This window comes from Bombina bombina, chromosome 4 (genome assembly GCF_027579735.1).
Source record: "Bombina bombina isolate aBomBom1 chromosome 4, aBomBom1.pri, whole genome shotgun sequence".
In the NCBI taxonomy this organism is placed as follows: domain Eukaryota; kingdom Metazoa; phylum Chordata; class Amphibia; order Anura; family Bombinatoridae; genus Bombina; species Bombina bombina.
This window is the reverse complement of record NC_069502.1, coordinates 1146334265-1146344090: the sequence shown is the minus strand read 5'-3', so window position 1 is coordinate 1146344090 and position 9826 is coordinate 1146334265. Positions and strand designations below refer to the sequence as shown.

General features: G+C 37.8%; 1 protein-coding gene across 4 annotated transcripts in view; it reads left to right on the top strand.

The window, feature by feature from the left end:
* Window positions 1-1925: 1925 nt before the first annotated feature.
* The window catches only part of TAF1A (TATA-box binding protein associated factor, RNA polymerase I subunit A), a 162914-nt gene continuing 155013 nt past the window's right edge, over window positions 1926-9826 (top strand). Inside the window, exons 1-3 of one of the 4 annotated variants that reach the window (XM_053712525.1) lie at window positions 1926-2053; window positions 2314-2418; window positions 5667-5836. In XM_053712525.1, coding sequence (XP_053568500.1) covers window positions 2316-2418; window positions 5667-5836 — 273 coding nt within the window. In that variant the 5' untranslated portion in view covers window positions 1926-2053; window positions 2314-2315. Of the gene's footprint in view, window positions 2110-2313; window positions 2419-5666; window positions 5837-9826 lie in introns of all 4 variants that reach the window. The other 3 variants (XM_053712524.1, XM_053712527.1, XM_053712526.1) reach the window with 3 other exon arrangements.

Below are 9826 nucleotides of genomic sequence, written 5' to 3'. Positions count from 1 at the left end.
TAATTAATATTTAAGTTAGGGGGGTGTTAGGGTTAGTGTTAGACTTAGGTTTAGGGGTTAATAATTTTATTACAGTGGCGGCGGTGTAGTGGGGGTAGGATAGGGGTTAATAAATGTATTATAGGTGGCGACGGTGTAGGGGGGGCAGATTAGGGGTTAATAAGTTTAATATAGGTTGCGGCGGGGTCCGGGAGCAGCGATTTAGGGTTTAAACTATTTATTTAGTTGCGGGCGGGGTCCGGAATCCGCAGGATAGGGGTTAATAACTTTATTATAGAGGGCGGCGGTATAGGGGAGGCAGGATAGGGGTTACTAGGTATAATGTAGGTGGCGGCGGGGTCCGGGAGCTGCAGTTTAGGGGTTAATACATTTATAAGAGTTGCGGCGGGGTCTAGGAGCGGTGGTTTAGGGGTTAATAACTTTATTGAGTTGCGGGGGGCTCCGGGGGCGCCGGTATAGGCGGTAGAACAGTGTAGTTAGTGTGGGTGCTTAGTGACAGGGGTATCAATAAAGCTGAAGAGCAGCGAGATTGGATGAGTGATAACTATCACAGTCCGCTGCTCATCGCCCCGTACTTGGTGAGCGGCTTTTTGACAGCTTTTTTGATAACTTAGGCGAATTTTTGCAGGTCCGCGGCGGCGATGGTAGGCGAGCTTAGGCGGGCGTATTGAACCGGCGAAGGCAGGTAAAGTAGACGGCTTGAAAACAACCCCTCTCAGACTAAGATTGCTCAGTGTTTAAAATGAGACAGGATAACTTAACACTGTTCAGTTTACACTATAGCTGACTTAATTTTGAAATACATACAAACAAGCCTAAATCCTGCATTTAACCAGATCTAATGGTATGAGACTGAGAACCACAGCTTATGGTTCCACCAAGACCATATAGAGTACAGATGACAGATGGGAACATTTGGGGGGGGGGGGAGCCTGATCAATGGTTAAGTCAGGGACCCCAAAATTTCTAGTGGCGGCCCTGTGCGTGAGGCACGCATGCACAAAGCATTGAAATTTCATAGCTAGCCTTTTAATTTTACTACCCTCTCAGTGCGAATGAACGCACATACGTCACCGCATTCCACACATGCTTTACAACATATGTGGAATGCGATGACGGAAGTGTGCGCATACGCACTGAGAGGGTATCAAAATTCGACGGGCAGCAAAAACCAACAGGACACCGGCCCTGATAATTTATATTAATAATTATTATCAGATAGCGTTTAAATGCGTTCAACACTTTATTTTAATGTATTTATGTTGTTTAGTGCACATTTGATTTGAACGCTTACATTTTATGCTAGGTATGCAGAGTTGTGTAATCCCATTGTACGCTTAATTTGTTTGCGCTTGAGCGAACGCATTTACTTTCAATTTGTAATATGCGTTCAAGTAAGCGCGGTCGTTTGTAGCGCACCACTTGTAATCTGGCACATAGACTTGAAGAGTTGCTAGCATATTTTTACAATCTTTTTTTTTTGGTAACAATATTATACTTTGTTGCAAATGCTTCGACCATAAAATGCTAAAAACAGGTGTACACTCCAGAGCATGTTGGTTTTCTAGGTTTACTTTTCAACAACGTATAGAAAGATTTGCTATACTCCTGCAAAGAACAGATATGTTTATGGAGCAATATGACATTCGGTTAACAACCAAGAAGACAGTTATCATGGGTTGCAGAGATAAATGGTACTGAATGAGAATGACGCCATTTATAGAACATTTACAGTCAGCCAACAAAATTATACTCGCTAAAAAAAAAATTGCGCCTCGCAAACAAAACACCTTTAGCGCCCAAGAAACAGTTTGGAATTGAAAAATAACTGCAATGGTTTCTGGGATTTGTAGTACGTTTGACCTTCAGTACGTGACAAGAACTATCCAATCGGTAAAGAGGTTCGTCTATTCGCAAAGAGTAGACATCCCTGTACTAAATTGTGCCAATCGTAATATGGCTCGGGATGATTGACGCATTTGCTGTGTGGTACCGGAAGCAGCGTGGTTATAACAGCGATTCGAGTGCTACTGAATTCTGTGATCTTCAACTAGTAATTGATATTTGATCTTATTTTATAATAAATATGGTTGATACACCCAGCGTCTGGTATGTGTTCATATTTAATTTAGACCTTCATTTTTGTTTACCAATAAAAAAACGTTTAAAGGGCAGAATACTTTAGTTTTCTTGTAACAATTCTCCGCTGGAAATGTACAAATAGTACCAACTAAAACCTTTGAATAAATGTGACTTGGTTATCTCATATTTCCATTGTGTGATGAATTTATGATGTATGTGTCTGTTTTTTAGAAATGGAGAACAACGAACATTTAGATGAAGTGACAGAAGAGTCTGATCCAGAGGATGTGGCTAATATTTGTTTACCAGATCCGCCTGTACATTCTTCAAATTCAAGTATGCACCAATATTTTTCTCTGTAAAGATGGAAAGACATATTGATTTGGTAGCCCATTCACCTCTAACACCATCTCTGAGCCTTCTCTATGATTTTGTACCACTTTTGTTTGCGATTACCCCCCCCCCCCCAACTTGCAAATTTCCTCTCAAAGGGACAGTAAAGTCAAAATGAAACTGTCATGATTCAGGTAGAGCATGCAGTTTTAAACAACTTTCCAATTTACTTCTCTCATCAAATTTGCTTCATTCTCGCATCTTTTATTCAAGAGTAAAACTAGGTAGGTTCATAAAAGCTCAGGAGTGTGCACATGCCATTAGCACTCTATGGCAGCAGTGTTTTGCAACATTGTATAACAAAGCTACAAATAATAAGGTAAAATACTGCTGCCATAGAGTGCTAATGGCACGTGCACACTCCTGAGCTTTTATGAGACTATTATAATTCAAATCTAAGTAAAGATGCAGGCATAATCCTTGTTGCAATTAAAAAGTCTATTGTTTATTGTAAACAAAGTACATAGATTACATCCAATTTTTAGTCATAACAGGTGAGATCTGATGCATTTTCTGTGCCACCAGACACACTTCCTCAGAGAACTCTTATGAGCCTACCTAGTTTTACTCTTCAATAAAAGATACTAAGAGAACGAAGCAAACTTAATAACAGAAGCAAACTGGAAAGTTATTTAAAATTGCATGCTCTATCTGAATTATAAAAGTACATTTTTGACTTTACTGTCCCTTTAAGGGGGCTTTATTTTATGTGACACTTTTTTTCAAATCTCTGTTTTCTGTAGCTGAAGATAGTCTGGATTTTTCCATAAATATTTTTACATTTTTTACCTTAACAAAATCCTCTGTAGTTGTCGTTGTTAAAGGGCGTTAGTGATTTTGTATATATGTACAGTATAATTACATTTCCTTTCATTTCAATATGTGCCTGGTTTGCTTTTTTTAAAGTAATTACACAAACTAGAGCAGGGTTCTTCAAACCAAGGTTTGGGATTTATTACTGGGTCGCAACACCATGTTTACTGAGTCACAACTTGAGTGTGTGTTGTAGGAGAGTGTGTGTGATGTGGGTTTTATAGGAGTGTATTGTATGAGTGTGTGTGTTGTATGAGTGTGTGGTGTGTGTTGTATGAGTGTGTGGTGTGTGTTGTATGAGTGTGTGGTGTGTGTTGTATGAGTGGGTGGTTTGAGTGTTGTATGAGTGGGTGGTTTGAGTGTTGTATGAGTAGGTGGTGTGTGTTGTATGAGTGGGTGGTGTGTGTTGTATGAGTGGGTGGTTTGAGTGTTGTATGAGTAGCAGTGATGTGCAGTCACTAGAGGCAGGTGAGGCAGTGCTTCACCTCTCATATGGGCAAAAATATATTTTTTTTATTGGCTTTAAAAAAAAAATTGTAAATTTTTTCCCCCAGCATTTTTTTTTCTCACAGCTATATGTTGTGCAATGAAGAGGCACAAGCAGGTCTGCCCACCATTACACAACATGCTGTGCCATCTACTGGATGCAAGTGGTTAAGATCATTGCATGGCTCATTAACTGCTTATTTGAGGCAGTCCTATTTGGGCTGAACCAATCCAGTGAGAGGCATTAGTAAGTGGAACATAGGGTTGGGGCTGGATGTTAAATCATATAAAACAAAACAAAAACGCAAAAAAACAACTTTCATATATTTTGTTGCTGTCCTGTGAACCTGCTAGCTTTGCTAAAGTGAAAAAGAGAGTTCTGTTCTTCCCCTCTAAGTGCAGTGGAATGTGCCACTGTCACTTCCTGAATCCTTACAGAGCAGGAGAGAGGCACAGAGAGCAGTGTTTCACCCACATCTTATTAAAGTAACTAACTTAGCAGCTTGCCTCTGTACTTCAAACTAAATTATAGACTAATTTTCTGAACTCTCTGTAGCTCTGCTGTTTTATTACTTTAAAATGCAGTGGTCCCCCCCCCCTTGTGTGTGTGTGTGTGTCTCTCTCTATCTATCCATCTCTCTCCTTATGTGTTGTTCTCCCCCATGGTCTCTTTCTCTCTCTGTCTCTCTTCCTCCCCCTCTGACTCTCATCCCTTATGTAATGAAAGAATCTATAAGCATAATTTGCAGCATTAAAGTAAAATGTATGTTTTAAACATATTTTAATGGGCATGGATTTCTAGATCTCATAATCAGAGCAAGCATTGTGTTATCTGGCAAGTGTTTCTGTTACAATCCTTTTAGACTAAAATCAGATGTTTACTAAGTAGACCAGTTTTCCAAGACACCATTTAAAGGGACATGAAACCCATATGAAAATTTAAATAACTTTCCAATTTACATCTAATATCTAATTTTCTTTATTCTTTTGATGTCCTTTGTTGAAAATCATATCTAAATATGCTCAGTAGCTGCTGATTGGTGGCTGCACATAGATACCTCATGTGATTGGCTCACCCATGTGCATTGCTATTTCTTCAACAAAGGATATCTAAAGAATGAAGGCGTATCCTAGCCACTGCCTCACCATCCTCTGACGTCACTGCACGTCACTGATGAGTAGGTGGTGTGTGTTGTATGAGTGGGTGGTGTGTGTTGTATGAGTGGGTGGTGTGTTTGTGTGTTGTATGAGTGGGTGGTGTGTTTGTGTGTTGTATGAGTGGGTGGTGTGTGTTGTATGACAGTGTTGTGGCGTGTTTGAGAGTGTCTATTGTATGTGTGTTTGTGGTGTGTGTTGTATGACAGTGTTGTGGCGTGTGTGTGTTTGAGAGGGTCTATTGTGTGTGTTGTATGAGTGTGTGTGTGTGTTGTATGAGTGGGTGGTTTGAGTGTTGTATGAGTGTGTGTGTGGTGGGTGTGTGTTGTATGAGAGTGTGTGTGGTGTTTGTTGTATGACAGTGTTGTGGCGTGTGTGTGTTTGAGAGGGTCTATTGTGTGTGTTGTTTGAGAGTGTGTGGTGTGATTGTTGTATAAGAGTGTGTGTGTGTTGTTAACTTTTACAATACTTTCAAGTTTGACTACAATCAGGAATAAAGTATGCACATATTTTAGTAATTTTGCCAAAAAATGCAGCTATCTTGTTGTATATTACTTCAAAATATTTCAGACTAAGCATAAAAATGGGGTCGTGAAGGTTTGTGCTATCATGGCACTGGGTCATGGGGAAAAAAGTTTGAAGAACCCTGATCTAGAGAACATTTACTTACATCATGAAAATGACATCAAGCTACAGATTTTCAAAATTTTTTTTTTTGTATTTGTATTTGTTTTTAGGTGCTGATAATAAGAGAATTGAGGGGTTGAATAAGACAACAGATCTATGTTTTAGTTTGATTCATGATGCACTTTTCAAAAACCAGTGGCAGAGAGCGGCTGACTTCCTGATTAGTTATTTTCAGAGTCTTGAAAGTAATACCTGGCAAAGAGTGTCACGTGCTCCTGAGGTGGGACATTAACTTAAAAAGCTAATTATTATTGGTTTTTATTTATTTTTTGCTTAGATTACTTAAAGTGAATGTAAATTTTGATGCTAACGTGCCCAGTTTTTAAAAATTTGATTAAAAACAGGGGCACTTTAATTCATCAAATTTTACATTTCACTTGTTGTGAAAAAATGTTTACCTTTTAATTTTGACAGCCGCTCCAGCTTCCCCCGGTCATCGCAAAGCCATTTCTGACGTCAGAAATGATGGATCGGTCATCCTCCAATCACGGCTTCCCCCCCGGGGGAATCATTGTCTGATTCAAAGCCGTGATTGGAGGAAGCCGGATTCCACATTTTAGACCCTGGAAGAGGCTTTGCGACGGGCGGAGGAAGCTGGAGTGGCTGTCAAGATTAAAAGGTAAGTATTTTTTCACAACACGAGTGAAATGTTAATTTTGATGAATTCAAGTGCCCCTGTTTTTAATCAAATTTTTAAAAACCGCACTTTAGCATCAAAATTTACATTCACTTTAAAGGGACACTGAACCCAAATTTTTTCTTTCGTGATTCAGATAGAGCATGACATTTTAAGCAATTTTCTAACTTACTCCTATTATCAAATTTTCTTTATTCTCTTGGTATCTTTATTTGAAATGCAAGAATGTAAGTTTAGATGCTTGCCTATTTTTGGTAAACAACCTAGGTTGTCCTTGCTGATTGGTGAATACATTCATCCACCAATTAAAAAGTGCTGTCCAGAGGTCTGAACCAAGAAAAAAAGCTTAGATGCCTTCTTTTTCAAATAAAGATAGCAAGAGAATGAAGAAAAAATGATAATAGGAGTAAATTAGAAAGTTGCTTAAAGGGACACTGAACCCAAATTTTTTCTTTTGTGATTCAGATAGAGCATGCAATTTTAAGCAACTTTCTAATGTACTCATATCAATTCGTATTTGTTCTCTTGCTATCTTTATTTGAAAAATAAAGTCCAGAACCTTGGACAGCACTTGTTTATTGGTGGATGAATGTATCCACCAATCAGCAAGAACAACCCAGGTTGTTCACCAAAATGGGCCGGCATTTAAACTTATGTTCTTGATTTTAAAATAAAGATACCAAGAGAATGAAGAACATTTGCTAATAGGAGTAAATTAGAAAGTTGCTTAAAATTGCATGCTCTATCTGAATCATGAAAGAAAAAATTTGGGTTCAGTGTCCCTTTAAAATTTCATGCTCTATCTGAATCATGAAATTATGTCCCTTTTTTAAGCTTACAGCAGAATTGCATATCAACAAATGCACACAAAAAAGACAATTCAATAATACCTACCTTTGAATTTTAAACAAGCAGTAGATTTTCTTCTTATACATTTCAAAGTTTATTTTAATTTTCCTTTCCTGCTTATCATCTGACAGCCTTTAGCCAATCAAACTTGTATGCAAATGAGCTGTTAACTCTCACACATGCTCAGTAGGTGCTGTTTGGTAAATAAAATGTTTTACACTTTTGCAAACACTGCAGCCATAGAGTGCATGCTCCTCAGATCCTATAAGCCTACCTAGTTTTACTCTTCAACAAAGGATGCCAAGAGGACAAAGCACATTTGCTAACAGAAACAAATTGTAAAGGAGTTTTATTTTTTAATTGCATGCATAAATTGTTTATAATCTAATCTAATCTTATTAATTTAATGTTAAAATGACATAAAGCTGTGAAAATGGATTAATGCATATGGGTCAGCTTCAGACCAAGAAATCCACTATACAGCAGAGCCACTAAACCAGGGGTATCAAGCTCATTGTATCCGGGGGCCACAGGCAAAGCATTATTCTCCCATGGGGGCCACTAGAACAGAGTGAGTGCTTTGAAACGGGATATACTAGAAACTGGAAGTGACATTTACCCAAGTAGTACTGCATGGTAGGAGATGTAGTCCACAATAGACTTACACAGTGTATATTTATCTTGTGAGCTCCAAGTGAAGTGATCATTCTGGAACTGAATAAAAAGTGACATTTATCTGAGTAGTGCATAATAGGAGTCTACACTGGACAATGCATGCTTGTCTTTATATTTATCTTGTCAGTGCCTAAGTAAAACATCAATTTGTTACACCTCTTAGAACCCTAAAACATTTGATTGGGCCAAATTAATAATTTACCTATAAAACAAGGGAGGGCCTGACGCTGATGGGAGGCCCAGGCGTGTTCCTATTTGCTCCTTAATAAAAGGTGGTCATATTAAAACCTTCCAGGAGATAAAAGATGATATAGGCCCTCCACTTCACACCTGGTTTTCATACTTTCAAGTTCGACACTTTATCAATAAACATCCTGACAAGAGTCAGTTTACCAGATCCCTAACTCCGTTTGAAACATTCTGCCTTCTCCCCAACACTCCCAAACATCTATCACATACAACTTAATTACACTTTCATCCTCTCCAAAACCCTCTTCTCTCCGTTCGCAATGGGAGCGTGAACTGGACATACAACTTGACGACTCAGTTTGGGAAAGATGTTTTAAATCCATCAAGAGATCCTTCATTGGATATAGTGGAGACCAATTATAAACTTTTATCAAGGTGGTATTTGACACCTGTTCGACTCCACAAAATCTACCCGGTGGTCTCGCCTAGATGTTGGAGGAAATGTGGAGGTCAAGGGTCACTGTCCCACTTATGGTGGAACTGCTCATACATTAAAGTGTTCTGGCATCAAGTTGAGGGACAAATAAATAACATATTAAATACAGATATAACTTGATCCCCAAGTGATTTTGCTTAAAGGGACACTGTACCCAAATTTCTTTTTTTCGTGATTCAGATTGAGCATGAAATTTTAAGCAACTTTCTAATTTACTCCTATTATCAAATTGTCTTCATTCTCTTGGTATCTTTATTTGAAAAATGTAAGTTTAGATGCCGGCCCATTTTTGGTGAACAACCTGGGTTCTCCTTGCTGATTAGTGGATAAATTCATCCACCAATAAAAAAGTGCTGTCCAGAGTACTGAAACAAAAAAAAAGCTTAGATGCCTTCTTTTTTCAAATAATGATAGCAAGAGAACAAAGAAAAATTGATAATCGGAGTAAATTAGAAAGTTGCTTAAAATTGCATGCTCTTTCTGAATTACAAAAGAAAAAATTTGGGTTCAGTGTCCCTTTAATAATTTACCGAAGCTTCATTGCCAATTCAAGACAGGTTTGCTCCAGATTTTGATTAACTGTGCTAAGAGGCTTATCCCCCGTTTCTGGAAATCACCCAAAATTCCTAATATAAGTCAATGGTTAAAAGAAATAAAACATGTTATGACACTAGAAGAATTATACCACAATTTCTCTAACAAGACTAATCATTTCACAAACATCCTCTTTATATGGAACCAATATATACCTCCATCACCTGTTTACTAAAGGTATAACCAAAAAATTGCTGAATTTCTGAAATGTCGAGAATTTTCTTGTTCCTTGTAGTTTCTTCCTTTCCCTACCTTCCCCATTTTACCTCATATATGTAAATTCTCGATTATCTCTAGAAACTGTCCAGTTGTTTATTATACACATCTAGGTATTTTTGAGTTTGTATGACCAAAGAATACCACATATTTTTCTTTATATGTTTCATACAAGATTGTATATTTTACAATGTTTTACTGCTGATTCTGTATCATTTTCAACTCAATTAAAAATATTGAATTTAAAACAAGGGAGGGCCATATTAAACTATGTTTAGGGCCTCGTATGGCCCCAGGTCGTTACTTTGAGACCACTGCACTAAATTAGTCAAGGAGGTGATTGCGTATAGCTGCCAATCACTGGTAGAATACTGCTTCTCCGGGGCTGATTTAAAGGAACATAAAACCCAACATTTTTCTTTCATTATTCAGATAGAACATACAATTTTAAACAACTTTCAAATTTACTTCTATTGTCAATTTTCTTTTGTAGGACATTTACATATGTAGGCAATTTAGTAGATTCATTTTCAAATTGAAATCCTCAGCATGCT